General features: G+C 35.7%; 1 protein-coding gene across 1 annotated transcript; it reads left to right on the forward strand.

The window, feature by feature from the left end:
* Positions 1–10,767: 10,767 nt before the first annotated feature.
* On the forward strand, positions 10,768–12,551 carry LOC137944688 (probable (S)-N-methylcoclaurine 3'-hydroxylase isozyme 2). Its single transcript, XM_068790407.1, has 2 exons — positions 10,768–11,620; positions 11,733–12,551. Exons 1-2 carry the CDS (start codon positions 10,775–10,777, stop codon positions 12,336–12,338), a joined length of 1,452 nt encoding a protein of 483 aa, XP_068646508.1. The 5' UTR covers positions 10,768–10,774; the 3' UTR covers positions 12,339–12,551.
* The last annotated feature ends 9,909 nt before the right edge of the window (positions 12,552–22,460 follow it).

The following is a 22,460-nucleotide window of genomic DNA, read 5'->3' on the forward strand; positions in this document are numbered from 1 at the left end:
TGTCGGTGTTTCGGTCGTTATTGCCCTTCCCTGCATTGACTAGAAAGGTCAAAATAAATTTGTGCCTAGAAAATTAGCTAATTTTTTTGCCTAACCTCTCTTTCTCTTTCTCATTTTTAATCCTCTTTTCTTTCTATGTTGTTTAGTGTTGGAAGAGTTCTTGATTTACTACCAAATGATATTAAGGTTATTTTCACTAGTGAAAGTACTTTCATTTTTACTTTCACTTTTAGAGTGCACTAACATGACCTTATCGTTTGCTTTTTTTGTTAGTCTTAATCTTCGCATCATTATTATAACACCAAATTCGAACACTAAAAGATATGAATTCGTTGAGGAAACAATGCATTCTTAGTTTGGCTCGGGTTTTATCTGAGCTCGAGCAGCGGAGTTCTTGAATAAATCTTACCCTCTTCAAAAAAGAAAACAATCCAATTTCTCCTCACATTCTTATGTATTTGATTGCTTTCATACTTCGGTTGATATCGTCAATTTCATACTCTTTGCCTACAACTATTGTTATCTTGTTGTTACTACACATATCACAATTGTTTGCTACATTTTTAATTCTTTTGTTATTTCTTAAGTATATTGCTTATCACATTGTTTTATTACTTTTTATCTTCTCCTTACTAGATAAAATCCCCCTTACTCTTACTCATATCTCTTACAAATGAAATGTGAGGCTTGTTTTGTATTAATTTTTTAATGAATATTTGGTTCTTATGGATCTCTCTTTGCCAAATAGTCCATCTGAGCGCTTTGTGTAATGGTTTAAACTTCAAGGGTCGGTCTGACTTATTAGTTTGACATAAGTTAGAGAGTACTAATGCTCACTAGTTGAGTCTCTATGAATCAATCAAATGAAACTTCTCTTTTTATCTATATTCAGCTAATCCAATGCCTTTGACTAACAATTTAAGCGTTAAAGAGGTAGCTAATCGTTGATCAATAGGATATTTATTCTATGTAAAAGAGTCCCACCAGCTAATTGTTAGAATTATGGTTTCAAATAGATAATTTATAAAATAAATTACCATGATATTAGAGGCGTGGGGCCCACTTCTAGATGTTGTCATTGGATGTTCAGTACAGGGAATAATGGCCAGCACATCCCCCTATAGAGGTAGATTAAATGGGTACATTGACTTAGTGGACACATCCCTTGGGACTAAGGAGATATGTCTCTCTTGAGGGGATGTATCCCTCCTAAGAGGATGTATCTCTTCTAAGAGGATGTGTCCTTATGAAAAGTCATTAGTGCACCCTTTGAAATTCTATATAAACCTCCATGGTCTTACAAGTGAGGCTAAGGCTATATGCACACCCAGTCTGGCTGAACGGGAGCAAGCTTATCACTTGTAAACGAAGTATAAAAGATTATCTTGTGCACTTCAAGTTATGTTTATATTCTTCAAGATGAAAGGTACGCTCTCTTTATTCTTCTTATTTCAATTCTATGATATATGTATGGTTTTCATGATAATGGAATTCTGGAGGATTTAATATCTATTTTCTATGATGTTTATATTATTATTAGACATCGAGTCTAACAAATACAAGTGAATAATGCCTCTGCTTGTATCATAGAGATAGATTATATGTTTCTATATTTTTCCATAATTTTTTTTCAAATTTTTGGCTATTTATTAGTGAATGAAAATAAGCCTAATTTAGGTTTATTAGGTTCTGGCGCCGCAGGCGGGCTTGCTGTGCGCGGGCTACTGTGCGCGGGCCTGCTGCACGGGCTACTGTGCGCGGGCCTGCTATGTGCGGGCTACTGTGCGCGGGCTGCTGGCCACGGGCCTGTTGGTGCAGCGTGCGGTCCGGGTCGGTGATGACCCAGAATCATAAACCAAACCGGGTTTTTACTAATATAATGAACCAGAATGTGTTTTAAGGGTTTATTATTACCCAGAATTCTATTTTGAATAGGATTTCCATGTTATTTGGCTATTTGAAGTATTTATAATTAGTGTTATTGCATGTCTTGTTATATATTTATGTATTTGTATGTGAAAATTAACTTAATTATATAATTTGCAAAATCCCCAAAGGGTAATGCATTTTGTATAAATTAAATTAATTTTATGTGTGTTTATTTTGAGTATAATTTGTTTTATGAGTTATACTAATTTTATTATATGATTAGCAAAATCCCCAAAGGGTAATGCGAATTGTATAATTAGATTTGTATGTTGTAAATTAATTCATATGAATCCCCAAAGGGTAAGTATGAATTAATTTATTTGTTTGTTTGTTGGTTTGTGATTGTTGGTTGTTTATCATGTGTGGAATGATTTGCCTAGTAACTCTCATGAATCCCCAAAGGGTAAATGGGAGTACTAGATGGTTGAAATGATTCTATAATTATGTATGTTCTCCCAAATATTGAAATATTTTCTGGATGACAGGAATATCCAGTAGTGGACATAATTTTGCTGAGTCCCTAAAGAAAAATGTACTTGATGGGACTAATTATGTGAACTGGTCACAACGGGTTGACTTAATGCTACGAGGTTATAGGTTTGATAAGATTATCAAAGTGGATACTCCTCCTCAAAGACCTTCCCAAATAAACTACCCTGATAATCTGAAACAGTATAGGAAGGACCTTAGAAAATTCAAGGAATGGGATAATGCTAATGAAATTTCTAGGTCACATATTCTTGGGGCTCTAAGTGAGACTCTCTTGATGACTTATTTTCATGTCCCCACTACAAAAGAGATTCTCGACCAGATTGAGGCTAAATATGGTAAAAAGTCGTCTACTCACATCAATAACTTATGGCAAAAGTTCACTCGTGCCAAATGGGAAGAAAATGCTTATGTGAGAAAACATGTAAATGACATGCTTGCCATGGCAGATGAGTTACAATATCATGGTAGACCAATGGATGAAGAAACTAAAGTGGTCACCATTATCAACTCTTTACCCAAATCTCTCAAATATATTCAAGACTTTTATTCTTTGTCCAAGACAAAGTGGACTATATTTGATTTGGTTAATATGATCGACCACCAGTCCGAAAGACTCAATCCAAGTATTGAGTTAGATAAACCTTCACCTAGTGCTAACGTAGTTTTGAAGCCGAAGAAAAAGAATTTTAAGAACAAGGGAAGGAACTTTCGATTTCAAAACTTCAAGGACAAAAAGGTCAATCAACAAAGGGTTGAAGTACATGCAAATCAACGTGTTTGCTTCTTCTGTAATAAGCCAGGACATATAAAGAAGTATTGTAGGGCTTTGAAAACCATGCAAGAAGGGCAACAGGAGAACACCAGTGAGTCCTTATCTCTTGAAACTTGTACTATTTATATCAAGCCTTTTAGTTGGTGGGCTGATTCTGGTGCAACTGTTCATGTATCGAATGAGTTGCAGGGTTTCAAGGAGCTAAGAAAGATTGAGGACAAAACAAGCTTTATTTACATGGGAAATGATGAAAAGGCCATTGTGGCTTCGCGTGGGCACTTACCGGCTAAAGCTTGTTGATAATAAGTTTTTTGATTTAGAAGATTGTCTTTATGCTCCTTCTATGAGAAGAAGTCTATTATCTGTATCTTGTCTTGAGAAACTTGGATTTACATTTTACTTTGGCAATGGAAAGTTTCTTATGTTACAAGATGATAAAGTTATTTTGAGAGGTTTTCGAAATTCTGGTCTATATCAATTGCAACTTAGTGGAAATATGGTGTTCAATGTTTCTACTTCTTTGGATATTAAAGAAAATGAATTGTATTTGTGGCATTTACGACTAGGGCATATAAACAAGGATAGAATTACAAAACTTGTGGCACAAGGATTATTGAAAAATCTTTCACATAATGATTTTCCTATTTGTGAGTGTTGTATATATGGGAAAATGACAAAGATACCCTTTCCATCCAAAGGCTCAAGAAGTTCTCATGTTTTGGATATTATTCATTCTGATATATGTGGACCTATGAATGTGAATACTCGTAATGGTCATTCGTATTTTATCACATTTATAGATGATTTCTCAAGATATGGAAGAGTATATTTACTGCATAGAAAAAATGAGGCCTTAGATTATTTCAAAACCTTCAAATTGGAGGTAGAAAATGCCACAGGAAACAAGATCAAAACATTGCACACCGACAGAGGTGGAGAGTATTGTTCGGAGTTATTCTCTGAATTTTGCAAGTCAAACGGGATTATCCATATGTTTAGCATGCCTTATACACCTGAACAGAATGGTATTGCTGAAAGGAGAAATCGAACCTTACTAGAGATGGTAAGATCTATGATGGCACTTGCAAATTTGCCAATATCCTTTTGGGGCGAAGCATTATTGACAGCTACCTATATCTCAAATAGAGTGCCTTCAAAGTCGGTTGAGAAAACACCTTATGAGGTATGGTCAGGCAAAACTCCTAGTCTTAACCATTTTAAAGTATGGGGATGTGTTGCTCATGTTTTAAAACTTGATCCTAAGGACAAATTGAAGGCTAAGACTCGAAGATGTTTATTCGTTGGGTACTCTGAACATTCGAAAGGATATAGGTTATATGATCCCAAGGAGAAGGTGATTATTGAAAGTAGACATGTAAAATTCATTGAGGATAGATTTGATTGTGATGAAGATTTAGGTATGAAGTCTCACTTGGAAGAATGTGTTGAAATGTCTTCTTCTGAATCTCCTTCTAATATAGAGAATTCTACCCAAATGGATATTCGAAGAGGGACTAGAGAAAGAAAACCTAGTCAACTCTTATCATCTTCAGATTTTTATACCTATGCTGGAGAAACTTATGAAAGAACAAAGTTGAATGAAGATGTTACTGATCCTGACACTTACGAGGAAGCACTCCTTGATGTGGATTCCGACAAGTGGAAGTCGGCAATGGAAGAAGAGATGGACTCTATGTATAAAAATGAAGTTTGGAAACTTGTTGATCCTCCTACATCGGTTAAGCCCATTAAGTGCAAGTGGATTTTTACAAGGAAGAGAAATGTTGAAGGGAAAGTTGAAAGATTCAAAGCTCGTCTTGTTGCCAAGGGTTTTACTCAACAATACGGGATTGATTATGATGAAACATTCTCTCCTGTTGCAAGAATACAGTCTATTCGAGCTCTCCTGGCATTGGTAGCATATTATGACTATGAGTTGTTCCAAATGGATGTTAAAACCGCTTTTCTAAATGGAAATTTGGATGAGAAGATTTATATGGAACAACCACGTGGATTTGTTAGATCTGGAACTGAAGCAAAAGTGTGTAAGTTGGACAAGTCTATTTACGGTTTGAAACAAGCCTCAAGATTATGGAATATCAAGTTCAATAAAGCAATTACAGCGTATGATTTTACTCAAAATCCAGAAGATCACTGTGTTTATATAAAAACAGTGGGAGATCGCATTGCTTTTCTTACTTTATACGTAGATGATATTTTATTAGCCGGGAATGATATTCAGTTACTCCAAGGTATAAAGACATGGTTGTTTCAGACATTTGATATGAAAGACCTTGGGGAAGCTTCTTATATTCTTGGCATTAAAATTCTACAGGATAGATCTTTGCGAAAATTGATTTTGTCTCAAGAGAAGTATATCGACACTCTTCTGGATCGGTTTCACATGTCTAACTGTATACAAGGTAAAGTACCTTATGATAGCACTAAAAAGATGAGCCATGTGGATTGTCCTTCTCACCTCAAAGATAAGTTGGACGAATCTAAGTATCCATACGCTTCTGCTGTGGGGAGTTTTATGTATGCTCTTATATGTACAAGACCTGATCTTGCTTATGCTGTTGGGATTCTTAGCCGGTTTCAGGCTAATCCAGGTTTTACTCACTTGGAAGGGGTAAAATGGGTAATGCGCTATCTAAAAAGAACAAAGTCATATGCTTTGACTTATCAAGCGGACAAGTTGGAATTGGTTGGTTATTCCGACTCAGATTATCAAGGATGTGTTGATACCCGAAAATCTACTTCTGGTTTTATCTTTATGTTTGGAGGAGGTGCCATTTCTTGGAAAAGCAAGAAGCAAGATTGTGTCGCGCAATCAACCATGGAGGCAGAATATGTGGCTATGAACTTAGCTACAAGAGGAAGTTGTTCTTTATAAGATATCTTCTTCGGATAACTTAGCTGATCCACTAACCAAGTGTCTTCCCGTGACCAGTTTCACTTTCCATGTGGGGAACATGGGTTTGATTTGTTTATAATTGATGAGACCAAGTGGGAGAACATTGTTTTGTATGCATTGTGGTCTCAATGATTTGTAATACTATGTATGTTATGACATTGTAATTTATATTCCATGGAATGATTTTGACAAAATGCATATGCTTTTGTGTGATAATATGAGTACTCAGTGTATGCCATGAGATTCAGCTTCCCTATTAGGTATGCACTTGTACGTGTATATATGAGGGTCTCAATAGGGAATGATGGTTGAGTCTCTAAATTGTTCAGGCCAATGGGACTGCATAGGCACAGTTTCCTTTACGGCTAATACTCATGCTGGTATAGAACTTTACCCTGAGCTCCTCAGGTACTGAGTATGCTATGGACGGTGAGATGCCTTGATGTCCAACTTTTTTATTAGGTATATACTTGTATGTATATACGGAAGGGTCTCAATAGGAAGGTTGGGTTGGATGTCTAAATTATTCAGGCCTATGGTACTGATTAGGCACAGTTACCTTAGTGGCTAATACTCGAACTGATACAGAGCTTTACCCTGAGTTCAGGTCCGAGTATGCTATGAATGGAGACCGCTGAATTGGCAAATTTGACAAGTATGGATTTGGTTTATTCCCCAGCCTTGGATATCTAAGATACATATTGTGTAGGCCCGGGTTAACTACACATGTATATTAAAGTGTTTAAGGTAATGCCTATGGTCATGGTATGGTTTTATGTGTCAAAATTAATTTTTCATGTTTTTTTTTTAAAATCGGAATTTGAAATGGATTTGAAACTAAGTGGGAGTTTGTTAGAATTATGGTTTCAAATAGATAATTTATAAAATAAATTACCATGATATTAGAGGCGTGGGGCCCACTTCTAGATGTTGTCATTGGATGTTCAGTACAGGGAATAATGGCCAGCACATCTCCCTGTAGAGGTAGATTAAATGGGTACATTGACTTAGTGGACACATCCCTTGGGACTAAGGAGATATGTCTCTCTTGAGGGGATGTATCCCTCCTAAGAGGATGTATCTCTTCTAAGAGGATGTGTCCTTATGAAAAGTCATTAGTGCACCCTTTGAAATTCTATATAAACCTCCATGGTCTTACAAGTGAGGCTAAGGCTATATGCACACCCAGTCTGGCTGAACGGGAGCAAGCTTATCACTTGTAAACGAAGTATAAAAGATTATCTTGTGCACTTCAAGTTATGTTTATATTCTTCAAGATGAAAGGTACGCTCTCTTTATTCTTCTTATTTCAATTCTATGATATATGTATGGTTTTCATGATAATGGAATTCTGGAGGATTTAATATCTATTTTCTATGATGTTTATATTATTATTAGACATCAAGTCTAACACTAATCCACTACCCCGAGGGGGACGATACTTAACAAAGGTAAGAGTTATCATTTCCTTTTCTGTCTATTCCATTTCATCTATTAGTCTGGTCTCCTAAAGTCTATAGCTCGAAATCTAGTATGCCTAAAGCCCTAATTTTGAGTCTGGAGTCCCATTGTTTATCTCCCCTTCTATTCAAGTCCCACATACCCTAGTCTAGTCTCAGAGTCCTCACCAATTCCCAAAGAGTCCCCAAGAATCCTAGTCTAGAAGTTCTAGTTTCTCGAGAACTCTATGATTATTTCATTGTACAATGGAATATGAAATTAAAAAAATCTAAAATAAGTAATCCGATGGCGATTTTTTTTATTTCAAACCTTTTTATAGTGAAACATATCTATTTCTCTAGTAGACATTTATTTATTTATTTTGAAAATAGGCAAACACTTAACTTTTGCCAAAGAACTTGTGCATTTCATTGGAAAAGATTCATAAACTTTGATAGTGAAAACAATATTTTGCTAGCAGAGTTTTTGAATCTTTTCCAATGAAATCAGATTCTTTTGTAGAAGATTTGAAAATTTAAAAGCGAATTCACAAAAATTGTTGGTTAAACCTATAGTAGTGAAAATACTCCAATGAACTCTTCCAACAAATAATTCAATCGAAGAGGTTCTACCAGCAAAAATTTACTATTGCTAATGAAAAATTACTATTGCAAATTCTTTCAATTGTTCCTTATAGTGTTTTCTTTTCTTTTCTGAGATGCATGAAAAGTTTTTTTTTTTTCTGAAAAGGTTTTTTTTTTAAATACGTGTTTAATATAAAGGTTGTCTTTCTAGAGTTTATTTCCATTGTTAGAGAATGGAAATAGAATTCCACAAGTTGAAAACAGAAACAAAGTGTCAAAGATGAAATTAGAATTCAATGCTTTATATCTTCCTAATAAGCACCAAGACAAGGAAAAATCTATAAGAAGGTTAACATTTAGTTATAGACTACTGTTATCATCATTTGATATATTGAAATGGTGTAAGCTGCGTTTTTGGTGATGCAAATATGATTCCTCACAATAAAAGTAGCCACTAAAATGCATCATCTTGTAATTTTACGTAGAATTCAATTTTTGAAATCAATCTAGATTCTCCTTACTCTCTCCTTACTTTCATTTAACTTCAGTTAGAAAAATCTCGTCATCTGAACTTAAATCTTCTAATGATATTAGAGCAATTAAGATAGGGATTTCTTGGTAAAGCCAGTCCAATTTCCCTACAGCAGTCTCCTCAAATCTGTTATGTGAGAGATCTAGGAACTCGAAATGAAATTCACTAGCTAATAGGCACTTAAGGGTATGTTTGGAGGGATTTAAGGGTTTGTTTGGAACCCCACGGTAGGGGTGGCATCAAACCAAGTTGGTTCATGAGGAGTGGTATTTCTCTATCCTACTCCTTGAAAGATATAAAAAAGGGCCTCTGCCTTTCTTGTTTAGTACAAGCAGTGGAGTTAATATGCTTATACCTTGATGCTTGGTTCAACATTATCACTTGTTTTTTGGAAGGCTGGAAATTTTTATAAACTTGAATTGGTAAAGAAACTGCATGATGTTGAATGCAGCTGTAATTTGTAGCTCCTCTTATTGTTTGAAGTACTCTCTTAATGCTAACATCACTCAAGTTTTTCAGAAGAGTAAATTGGTAATGTTTTAGAATTGCTATTGTATGAATCCATGCTACGAAGAAAAAACAAAAACGGGCATACGATTAAGTCATCAAAAACTTTTTTTCTTAAACTTTTTCTTTGTCTCAAGGATTTGGTTTTCTTGACATGTATTTTACGCAAAGTTTTAAATGTAGGTTGGAGCTCAAACTAGATCAAAATTATTGGGCTCGAGATCGATTACAATTTTAAGCTCGAGGCTAGGTTCATATTTAAATCAAACCCTGCTCGAACATAGACAGGTGCGGGCTCGATTCGATTCGATACCACCCCTACCCCACAGAAAAGAAAAAAAAAAATGAGAATTTGACCATTATTATTCCTAAAAACAGTTAGTGAAAAGAAGAATTTGATCATTATCTTATTTTTACTAACTATTTTTAAAAATAATAATGGTAAAATTCTCATTTTATTTTTTTTTCGTTTTGTTTCTAAGAGTTCCAAACAAACCCGAATAATATTTTTTATTGATTCTAAATTTTATGCAGGATGACTACCACATGATCTAGATCATTTTTTCTTCCTTTTGGATAACTTTTAATGAGAAAGACTCACCAACTACACTACAAGTGGATCTTCAACAAGGTCACTTCGTTTTAGGATAACGTTTTATTTTATCCTTTGTTACCAGCCAATTAAGTCTTCTCTCCAATAATATTCCCGGTGCGCGACCAGACAAAAATTTGGTCCACGTGAACCACGGCAACGCACGCGGTATTCACGAGAAGCCCGTGCCCGTGCCAAGTGCTTCTATCTTTTGTGCTCCGTGTGGGCCCCTACTCTGATCCAAAAACCGTATGGGCCCAACTACATTAAATCGATACTGTAAGGTATTAACAAATACATTAGAAAAATATATTTTAAATAATTAAAAAACAAAATTTATATTTTTTTATATTAAATAGAAGGAAATGAAATTTTAAAAATTTTAAAACCAAAAATTAATGTTTTTAAAATATTTTTTAAATTACAAAAAACTTAAATAAAAAAATAAAAAGAAAGAAGGTAATAAAATATGTGGAGTGTTGACGCGGCACGTAGACGACATGTCCTATATGTCTGATGACATGGCAATGTGGTGACATGGCATTTTTCCTTTGGTTGTTGATGTGAGATGATGACATGGCACCACATAAACGATCAAAGTTGACATGGCATTCTTCCTTTGGATCAAAGTTTACGTGTTGACTTGTCAAAGTTGTGTATTTTTTATATTTATTAAAAATTATAATTTAATAAAATTTCCTTTTTTCTTTATTACTAAACAAAACCCCAGTCAATGAGAATGCTAGTTCATCGTCTTCCGGTTCCATTCAACTTCCGAGAAAGCCATGAAGAACGGCGGATGTCGATTTATAGCTGCAGCCAAAGCATCGAATAGATTTTCTTCGTTTGAGAAACCCACGCGAGAATCTTTTGTCTGTTTCCCATCCTACTTTCAAAGCTAGAATCCCAGCAACCAAATACCTGGATTATATATATAGATAGGTACAGAACGGAAGTTGGGTCAGTGCTGAGCTTCTCCACTTGGACTCTGCAGACGTTGAAACCAAAAATGGCGTTTCTCTTGGTGGGTTTGTTACTCCTGCTCCCTCTTTTCTATCTCTTCTTCCTCAAACCATCTCCCAAGAACCTCCCACCAGGCCCCTTTTCATGGCCAGTGATTGGAACGCTCCTGCCCAAGCTCAAGAAGCAGCCACACGTGGAGCTGAGTAACTTGGCTAAAACGTATGGTCCTCTGATGCTGCTCAAGTTCGGGGTAGAGCCGGTGGTTGTCGCGTCTAGCCACACGGCGGCGACGGAGGTGCTCAAGAACCATGACAGGGTCTTGTCCGGCCGGTTCGCCCCCCATAGCACTAGGATCAAAGGGTACGTGGAACACTCGATGGTGTGGGCCGATTGCACGGACTACTGGAAGATGGTCCGAAAGATATGCCGGACTGAATTGTTCTCCACCAAGATGCTGGACACGCAGTCCCACGTCCGTGAGCGGAAGGTGGTGGAGCTAATCGAGTTTCTACGGGAGAGAGATGGGGAGGTGGTGAAATTTGCTGATGTGATATTTGGAGCCATTTTAAACATCCTTGGAGCGCTTATTTTCGATAAGGACGTGTATGATTATGAAGATAAGAGTGATAACAATCTGGGAATGAAAGGAATGATAAGACAGCTGATGGTCTTAGCTGCTATTCCAAATCTGTCTGATCTTTATCCGATTCTGGGTGGTTCTGACTTTCAGGGATTGAGGAAGGCATCGGCCAAATGTGTTAAGCGGATGAACGATTCCTGGGCTTCCATAGTCAAGGAGAGGAGAGCCAATAAATCTGGCTCCCATACCGATTTCCTGCAAGTATTGATCGACTCTGGATTTAAGGATCCCCAGATTGATGCCTTACTCTTGGTTTGTTCTCTTCCTGCTTAAATCTTTATACCAGTTCCTGTATCCTTTTTCTTTCCATTCTCTAGTAGATTGAAGGAAGCTGATGGTGAGGCATGTCTCCTTTGGTTTGCAGGAAACTTTTGGACCTGGGTCGGACACAAGTACTTCTACAATTGAATGGGCAATGGCGGAGCTTCTACGACGACCGGAAAAGCTTCAGAAAGTCCGGCAAGAGCTCGATAAGGTCATCGGTGCAAATACCCTCAAAGAATCCGATCTTCCGAACCTCCCCTACCTCCATGCTGTGGTAAAAGAGACCCTCAGGCTGCACCCTCCAGTGACATTCCTCCTCCCCCACAGAGCCATGGAAACATGCGAAGTGATGAACTACACGATACCTAAAGATTGCCAGCTGATGGTCAACACATACGCCATTGGAAGGGACCCCAAGACATGGGACGATCCTTCATCTTTCGTCCCTGAAAGGTTCATCAACTCAGACGTGGATTACCAAGGAAATGATTTCCATTACATACCGTTTGGAGCTGGAAGAAGGATCTGCCCAGGGATGTCCCTCGCTACCAGGGTTGTCCGACTGATCTTGGCTTCTCTGATCCACACTTTTGACTGGACTCTCCCTAATGGAATGCATCCCGATCAGCTCGACATGAACGACAAGTTTGGGTTGGCATTGTTGAAGGATGTCCCTCTACTAGTGGTGCCTAAGCTGAGGGCATGAGAGCTTCAAATCATTTTCCAATGGATGCAGTACGTTTGATGCAATAATAGAGTATAACGAGATTATGTTTCCTTCATATTGCTTATAAAGCAATGCTGCTACATGATGTGTCACACTTGTCCTTCTCCTCGTCCTTGCCTGAAATTTCCTCTAAAACAGATTTTTCTCTGTTTTTAGTTGTCACCAAAATTTTTATTAAGCCACAAAGGCTAAACAGGTCTAAAATAGCTCCTTGATTACACAACTATGAACAAGATTAAACACCTTCAATGGTTATATGTAATATACATGACTACTAGCCAAAGACAAAGCAAAAAAATTGTCATGTATATTATTTAGAATAATAAGAGGGAAGATAAATAACTTATGACACCTTTGTGATGGAGATAGAGGTTTTAGTCAAAATTGAAAATACCCAATTAAAATCTTTTAGTTAACTAACATAAAACCGAAATACCATTATCAAAATTCAAAAGTAAGTCAAAGTAAAAAAAAAAAAAAATTCTCGTCAACACGTGCATGAGACTTCAACATTTTACAGGTTGAAAAAAATGATTTTTTTAAGAGAATTAGACTTGATGATGAACAAATTTCCAACCTTCAAAAACATGAATTTGATCTCTTGTAATAAAAAACATAAGGTAAAACTTAGCTAATTAAAGAGATACCATGCTGAATTGATTTCAGCCTTGCTTTTCCTCAATATGAAGTCGAACCTTGTCTTGTTTGAAGGCTGGATTTGAGGCTCATCTTCTTTAAACTTGCATTACTTGAGAAACTTTAATTTAAACCCTAGAATCCCAGCTCTGATACCATGTTAGATTCTAGAGTTTAATCCATATATGGCTTAGTTTGAGTAGAAGAAGTAGAAAGAAGTAGACAAAAGAAGGAGGAAGAAGCTAGAGCACGAATTGGAGAGAAGAGTGATTAGGGTTAGGTAGAGAGCTTATCATGAGCTTCTCCCCCTCTTTGTCTTATTTATATAAGTGGGGCTTGAATGCCCTTATACAGGAGGAGAAACAAAGGAACACTTTAAATTTCAACTAATTACAGGTCATGCTCCTCACCCTCATAATTACATAGAATACCAATCAAACTTCTTCAACAAAGATGATATCATCCACAAAAATTTGAAAGATAATCAAGTTTTGATCATGGTTCTTGGTAAATAGTGTCTTGTCCATACTATCTTTCTTATAACAGTTTTTCTCTAAGAATTCGCTTAATCTTTCATACCATGCTCTAGGAGCTTGCTTTGACCCAATGCTTTATGTAATTTATATCCATGGTCAAGCTTACTCATCTCTTTAAGTCCATCAGGTTGTTCAATGTATACTTCCTCTTGAATGTACCCATTTAGAAATGTGTTTTTGTCATCTATTTGGTACAATTTGAATTTCATGTGACAAACATAGGCTAATAAGGTTTTAATTACCTAAGTCTTGCAATAGGTGTATAGGTTTCTTCGAAATCAATTCCTTCTTTTTGGTTATATCCCTTAGGCAACTAGTGTAGCTTTGTGTCCCACTACTTGACTTTCCTCATTAGCTTTGTTCCTAAAGACCCATTTAGTTCCTATGTTGCTAATTTTGGGGTCTAGGCACTAGAGTCTAAACTTTTGTTTCTTTCAAATTGATTTGATTCTTCTGGCATTGCCATGATACCAAAATCATTTTTTTTGGCTTTGGCTACGCTTCTGAGCTCAATTTTAGAAACGAAGGTGCTATTCGTGATAGTTTCATGAGTTGTTCTTCTAGTTGCAATTTGGCCTTGAGGGTCACCAATGATTTATTCAAGGGGGTGATAAGCCACGAACCTATAGTTCTTTGGCTCCATAGGTGGTTTTTCTTGGTTATTCAGGTCATTTGGGTTCTCTTTAAGATTTTGGTCTTGAGGTTGAGATCCCGGGGGATGAATTGAAGGGATTTCCATGTTCATCATCTAAAATTGGAGTTTGGTTTGGATTTGGCGAATCAAATTCATCAAACTCAACATACATCGACTCTTAAATTGTCATAGAAGTCTTGTTGTAAACTCTATATGCCTTGCTATGAAATGAATAACCTAAGAAAATTCCTATATCAACCATAGAGTCAAACTTTCCTAATTTTTCCTTTAGTTATTTTGATATAAACACTTTGCATCCAAAGGTTCGAAAATAAGTTATTTTGGGAAGGGTGCCCGTATACACCTTGTAAGAAGTTTTGTTAAGAAGTGGCCTTATGCTTACCGGGTTTATGATATAACAAGCGATATTTAGGAATTCGGCCCAAAGTCTATATGGCAAATTGTATGCATGTAGCATTGCCCTAGGAAATTCTTGACATTGAGAGGAGTTTTGCATCACTTGAAGTCCAAGGAAGAATGTGATTTTCCTCATTAAACTCATTTCGAACTCATTCTTCATTACACTAGCAAATTCTTGATGTTGAGAGGGGTTTGTAGAACCAAATATGATATCATCCACATAAGTTTGAATGATAATGTTGTTTTAAACATGGTTCTTTGTAAATAGAGTATTACTACGCTACTTCTCTTATAACTATTTTCTCTAAGAATTTGCTTAATCATTCATACCACGCTCTAGGCGCTTGCTATAACCCATATAGTGTTTTATGTAGTTTGTATACATGGTCAAGCTTGTTCATGTCTTCGAAACCTTCAGGTTGTTCAACATAAACTTCTTTTTGAATGTACCCATTTAGGAAAGTACTCATTACATCTATTTTATACATTTTGAACTTCATGTGACAAGCATATTCTAAAAGGATTCGAATTGCCTCTAATCTTACCACGGGTGTGTAAGTTTCTTTGAATTCATTTCCTTCTTCTTGGTTATATCATTTGGCAACTAACGTAGCTTTTTTTATACTACTAGGTTTTCCTCATTGGCTTTGTTCCTAAAAACCCATTTAATTCCTATGACTTGTTGATTTTGGGGTCTAGGTACTAGAGTTCAAACTTTGTTTCTTTCAAATTGATTCAATTCTTCTTGCATTGCCATAATCCAAAAGTAATCTTTTTTAGCTTCGACAAAGCTTTTGGGCTCAATTTGAGAAATGAAGGCACTATTTGTCATAGTTTCACGCGTTGCTCTTCTAGTTACAATTTTCCTTTGAGGGTCACCAATGGTTTGTTTTAAGGGGTGATCAGCTATGAACCTCTTTATTTATAATAGAGGAAACAAGTAGAATCCAATTACAATTAAACTACCTTTATCCCAATTACATCTAAAGTTAAACACTAAAAAATAAGTCCTAGAACAACTGGACATAAATAAAAGACTAACATAACTAAAACACATTTAATTGAGACTTTTCTTTGAGACCTGCTTCCATGAGACTCTTTTTAGACTCCACCATATTAATTTTGGCTTTGTGAGACTTTTTGTTGTGAGAGTCATGTAAGACTCTTCGATACCTGCTATTCAACCCCCTCACTCAAGCTAGAGTTTATAATTACAACTTGCAATGAAAAAGATTTTGGGTCTTCAAAATTATTTTGCTGAAAAATAAATTCTTCAAAGATGCAAAAACTTTATCTTAGTGCATCCCCTTTCTTGAATATTTTGGTAACATAAAAATTACCACAATACCTCTTTCTTGTACTTCTCCCCTTCAAGTTGCGTATAAAAAAGATATAGAGACCCAACTTGGACAAAACACAATGTGGGAGAACAAAATCACTCCTAGCCGTATGGCAAAGCTCCATACACCAATCAAAATGGTCATAGTCTTAAACACCCTCCGCTCAATTTTAAAGGCAAAAAAATGGCCCAACTTTAGGGCACAACAAAGAGAATACTCACTTTTTAAGGGTAACTCAAACACAAATCACCTCTTGGGTGAAGAACAAAAGACTTGACTCAAGTTAGATGTTGGGCATACTCCTATACTTTTTAGATAGTAGGTCTATGCATTGGTTTGAAGTGATAAAAATACAAGATAATAAACTGAAGAAATACTAGAGGAAAACATATTTGACCGGAAGGAAGCGGCTATGCAACCCACATACTTCCAAATAGACTTTTTTTTTTTTTTGAAAACTATGGGAGAATATAATGGTAGACCTTAATAAACTTGACCAAGTATAAATTTTTTGGGGTGACGACAATTTTACATAGTTGATGATGCGTAAGATACACAACTAAGTAACAAAAACGCAAAACTTGAAAACTACATTGAAGCAAGAAATTGCTTACCTTAAATGAGCACATCATGGAGTGATTGTGTCTAACCAAAACTCTCTGATTATAAGATAAATTTGGCTGAAAGTTTCAATTTTATGACAAAATGAAACTCAATTCATGTCAATGCATGTAGAGATAATATGAGAGAAAATAGGAAAAAAGAGAGATTTTCAAAAAACTAACCATTGGCATTTTTTATATCGATATCTCATAAAATATAACTCAAAATCATAAAAGGTTTGTTGCTATAGAAACTACACTCAAAGATCTTTATATTGATACCTAATTTGACATAAAAATATTCATTATTTAATATTTTATGACCTCTTGATTTTCTTTGTTCTATAGCTTGACCCTTGACTACTCCAATGCGAATATCTCTTTAAATAGAAATTAGATTGACATGAAATTTTCTCCTTATAAAATTATACTTTGATAAATTTCATCCAAGTATAACTTTACTTTATAAAATATACTTCTTCTGAGAGAAAGAATCTGATAGAGTTCGGACCTAAGAACTAGAGATGATAGATCATAAAAGGATCTCATTATCTCTGTGGGTTGACGAAGTCAACTCACATAACTCGCTCCGATACCATGTTGAATTTTGGGAAAAGAAAAATAATTTTCTGATTTTTTGTAATTTGAGTACAATGAGCCTCTATTTATAAAAGAGGAAAGAAATAGAATCCAATTACAATTAAACTAACTTTTTCCCAGTTACTCCCAAAGTTAAACACTAAAACATAAGTCCTAAAATAGTTGAACAACTAAACATAAATAGAAGATTAACATAACTAAAATACTTTGAACTGAGAATCTTTTGTGAGACCTCCTTCCATGAGACTCTTCTTAGACTCTACCAAATTAATTCTAGCTATGTGAGACTTCTTACTATGACAATCATATAAGACTCTTTGATATTTTCTTTTCAATAGAGAGTTTACCTCAGAAGAATTAGAAGACTCAATAGGTGAGTGGTTGGTTGGAGGAGAGAGAGTAGTCTCTAGTGTCAAAGATGACTCCCCATTATTTGACTAAAACAATTGGCATAGGCCCTACAGAATGTGTAAAACCAGGAGGAGATCTAGCAGAAAAATATGGTTTAATCTTCAAAGAATGTCAGGTCAACATAAAGTTCTTTTTGAGACTAGGAGAATAACACACATTAACCTTTCTAATTTTTTGAGTATGCCAAGAAAATACACTTGATAACCCTGAGGTTGAACTTGTTTTGGCGATGGCCCAAGTTATGAACAAAGGAAACACACCCAAATACATGAGGTGGTAATGGAAAAGCTGATGAGTCATGAAGTAACTTAGAGAATGGTGTATTATCATGTAATACACTAGAAGTTATACAATTTATTAAAAGACAAATAATGAGGACTGCATATGATCAATAAAATTAAGGAACATTCATGGACAACATTCGTGTCTGTGCAACTTTAACAAGATGCCAATTCTTTCTTTTTGAGACGCCATTTTGTTGTGGTGTATACACTTAGGATGATTGATTGACAATGCCTTTTATTGACATAAATTCTTTGGGAGAAAAAAATACTCTTTGGCATTATCATACCTAATTATCTGGATTTTCGTATGAAACTGTATCAATCATCGCACAAAAGTTATTAAAGATTGTAAACACTTTAGATCTCTCTTTCATCAAATATAACCAAGTAACCAGTGTATGACCATCCAAAAAAATTACAAAATACTTATATTGTAAAATATTTGGGACTTTAACAGGTCCCCACACATCTAAATGAATTAAAATGAAAGAACTAGACGATATATTGTTTTTCCTGAGCTAAAACACTTTCATGATGCTTCCAAAGCTCACAAAACTCACATGGTAATAAAGAGGGAACTAATAATTCCTCCTTTCTCATGACAACCACTAATCACTTGCTTTGTTTTGATGTCCTGAAAAACACAATGAACAAAAATAAATGTAATAAAGCAATAAAGCCTTTTGGTTAACTGGCTAATAGACATAAGGCTAATCAGAATTGTGGTACAAATAAAATATTGAAAAGTGAAAGAGAAGGAGATAAAGTGGATGTACTAGTACCCTGAACTTTTGTTTGGGACTCATCCACAATGGATACAAACCGGTCCATAATACAAGGGTCATAGCTTTATTATGTTGTCATATCCATGTAGTATGTTCCCTTCAAAAACCAGTTAGTAAATATTTTCATGGAAATTATCCTTACCAATTCTCTCTCTGGTACATGTACCAAGCTGGAAATATTTGATGTTTTTGCACCAACTTGAGGGGAAGTTTTGAAGTCGTATTAGTGGCATCTCTTGTAATCAAGTGAGTGAGTGGCATACATTATAATTATGAGTTTTTCAAGTTCTTTCCTTTTCTCATGTAGTAGGGCTTCCACCCTTAAACCTTAAATAAGATGTTGAGGAGGAGAGCATAATTATCTCGAGCCCTCCAAGTCTCTTTTCCTCTCTTCTTACCTCACCTACTCCTAGCCTTTCTCATCTAGTCTCTTATTCTCTTCTTTTCTTTTTTTCTTTTTTTCTTCTTCTTCTTTTTTCTTCTTCTCATACACCCTAGTTCTTCTAAGCACGAAACCCTAGAATCTAATAGAACCATTCCCTTGAACTTTTGTTATGAGCCATCTACAATAGACACAAATTGATCAATAGTACAAGGGCACAAGGAAGATAAATTACCTAACTTCCTAGAGAGATGTTTTAAGGCACATGAGTTAATAATCTGATAAGAACCCCACTTATGAAAGGTCCTCATCTTTTTTAAAATTTTAAGGAAGAATCGAAAGAGAGAGGTTACTATTAAAAGACACTGATGTGTGTGGGGGTGGCATGACTAGTAGATAAGGAAAACCTCCACAAAGATGTCATAGAATTATAATTATGCAAGCTGGTGTGTGTTCTTTTATGTCTTTTTCCTTTTGAATTGTGTAGGCCTAAGGGCATTGTAGTCATCATAAACACCTTCCCACAACTATAAATACAACCTCAATGCATGGGGTAGAGTATTCAAGCTTATTTCTCTTCACTCAAATTCTTCCTTACACATCCCTTTCTTTTCCTCTTCTTTCTCTCCCTTGGTTTCTTCTCCCCTCTCTCCTAAGAGCTAAAGTTCCTCTCTTGTCTTCTTTCCTTGAAATCTTTTGTGTTTATTTGTTGGCCCTAGAAATCCATATGGTATCAGAGCAGGTAAAGATCTAACATGGAAAAGGAGAAGAAGATGGAAATGAAAGCAAGGAAGAAGAAGAAAAAAAGAAAAAAACAAGAGTTGTTGCTCATTTTTCCCTTTAGTCTTCTTTTCCAATACTTATTTTTATTGGTTTTCTCACTCTCTTACCATAGGGTTTATATAACAAATTATATACCGTTGGAAAGATATTTTAGTCTAGTTTCCAACTTAAAATTATTTTTTCAATTATATTTTTATAGAGAGAAAAATCGACATTTGAAGTAGCAAAAAAGTTTCAAGTTGTAGCAAAAAGCCTCAAATTTTTTAACAGTTTCTACAAACATGATTGAGAATTTATATTGATAGTTATACCTAAAAAAGGTATGTAAGTCTACTTTCTATCCTAATAAACCGTTTTTCAATTGGATCATTCTAGGGAGAAATATCTACATTGGAAGAATCAAAGGTCATGTTGGTATGCATGCAAAAATATGAATTTAAGCCAATTTTTTATTCACTTTTTGAGTTGCTAATGTTGGATAAATTACCTATTTGATTTCAAAGTGAAATCAAGATTAAACCAACTTGACTATTTTTCCTTCCTTGATAGAGGAGATAATTACTGTAACTATTTTTATTTTGTTTCAAGTTGGAATCATTGCCATTACTTCCTAAGTTGAGGCGGAGAATAGTAGGAGAAGTATGAAGAATGAGGTTGGTGACAAAATCTACCAATAAGGATTCTACAAGTTAAACCAAGTTTGATCACGTTCATTACTCTATTGATTTGATGTATGTCATCTTCTTATTTTCTTGACGTGTAAGAATTCAGATTGGAAGTTGAGTATTATAGTGGTTGTGCCTCTTCCTTATTTTATGTGTTACTGCTGCTTCTCATTGGGTACAGAAACAAGAAAGAAGATGAGAGAGAGAGAGGTTCATGATTGTATTTAATCTACCAGGTTAACCTAGTGAATGAGTGACCATACTGATTTTGTTCCGCTTGGGTCAACTTTGACTCAACTCAGACCGAGTATGCAATTCTCACTATATTTTTTTATTAATCATATGCCATCGAGTGTGCTACAAGGTGCCCCTCCCTTCTCAAAACTGCTTCTTGATTCAGTTGCTTTCCCTTTGCCCCCTAATGTGTTTGGGTACACCTCTTTTATTCATCGCTTAGGGCCTCACCAAAGTAAATTTTTTCCCTGGGCTGTAAAGTGCATCTTCATGGGGTATTCAAAAAACCAAAACAACTATGTGTGTTACTCTCCATCCTTGAAGAAAACATTTATCTCAGCTGATGTTTCCTTTTTTTGAGAATCAACCCTATTTTTCAGCTAGATCTCCTCTTGGTTTTACAAGGATGCCAAAGTCGCTTACTCCAGTGGATTATTATTTTTAGACTGAGGACCGACCGTCCAAGGATCCTCTTTCTTCACTCGTTGCTCAGTCACCTATGGATTCTTCTGATGATCCTGAGGTATGTTCTCCTCCTTCTTCTCCACTAGTTTATGGTCCACCTTATGACACTCGTCCTATTGCTCTTTGTAAAGATCCCGCTCTACTACAGTTAGACCTCCGTCCACTTTACACCTTATCTCTCATTATGTTTCTACTCACCATTTTGTCTTTGAGTTGTGTTTCCTTTTTATTTGCAATATCCTCTTCCACTATCCTTGCTTAATATGAGGAGAATCTACATGATCCGAGGAGGAAATGTGCCATGGATGAACAGATACATACTATTTACAATAATTCCACTTGGAATTTGGTTCCCCTTCCACCTAGAAAGAAGGCAGTTGGGTGCTAATGGGTCTTCTCACTCAAGTACAATCTAGATGACCCTGTTGCTAGGTACAAGGCGCGATTGGTTGCTAAAAGTCATACACAGTCTTACAGATTGATTATGATGAAACCTTTTTTCCTTGTTACCAAACTAAACTCTATTAGGGTTCTCATTTCTCTAGCAGCCAATTTTAAAAGAGAGCTACATCAGTTAGATGTCAACAATGCTTTATTGAATGGTACTCTCTCTGAAGAGTTCTACATGAGCCAACCACCGGGTTATGTGGTTAAGAGGGAGCAAGTATGTCGATTACATAAGACAATTTACGGGTTGAATCAGTCTCCACGAGTTTGGTTTGATAAATTTACCATTGTGGTTACAAAGCTCGGGTTTAAGAGGTGTGAAAGTGATGACTCAATGTTCACCAAAAACACCACTAAGGGAAACTTCCTTGTAGTTTTGTATGTGGATGACATTGTTATTACGGGGAGTGATCTTAATGGTATTCAGTAGGTTAAGCAAAACCTAAACAAGGAGCTCCACACTAAGGACCTTGGGCTTCTCATATACTTCTTAGGGATTGAAGTTCTTCAGTCAAGACACGGTGTAATTCTATCACAGAGGAAATATGTACTTGATCTATTGAAGGAAACTGATATGGTGGATGTAAGCTAGTTGATACTCCTATGGAATTTAATGTTAAGTTGTGTGGTGGAATTGAGAGTGGTGTTGATGTTGGTTGGTTTCAGCAGTTACATGGGAAGCTAATCTATCTCATAATCATGAGACTAGATATATCATATCCAATTAGAGTTATCAATCAATATATGCATCAACCCCAACAATCGCATTGGAAAGCATTGGAAAGAATCTTTTGATACTTAAAAGAAGATTCTAGAACAAGGATAGTTATACAAATGTCATGGACACACCGAAATTGAAGGCTTTGTTGATGCAAAT

The sequence above is a fragment of the Aristolochia californica genome, unplaced genomic scaffold (genome assembly GCF_029961685.1).
Source record: "Aristolochia californica isolate CCGP_79_NKW_82.1479 unplaced genomic scaffold, dmAriCali1.0.hap1 SCAF_11, whole genome shotgun sequence".
Taxonomy (NCBI): Eukaryota; Viridiplantae; Streptophyta; class Magnoliopsida; order Piperales; family Aristolochiaceae; genus Aristolochia; species Aristolochia californica.

Excerpts from the sequence above, each read along its gene's own strand:
- LOC137944688 (XM_068790407.1), top strand. The coding sequence starts at position 10,775 with ATGGCGTTTCTCTTGGTGGGTTTGTTACTCCTGCTCCCTCTTTTCTAT. Across the intron at positions 11,621-11,732 it reads AGATTGATGCCTTACTCTTG|GAAACTTTTGGACCTGGGTC; the intron begins GTTTGTTCTCTT and ends TTTGGTTTGCAG.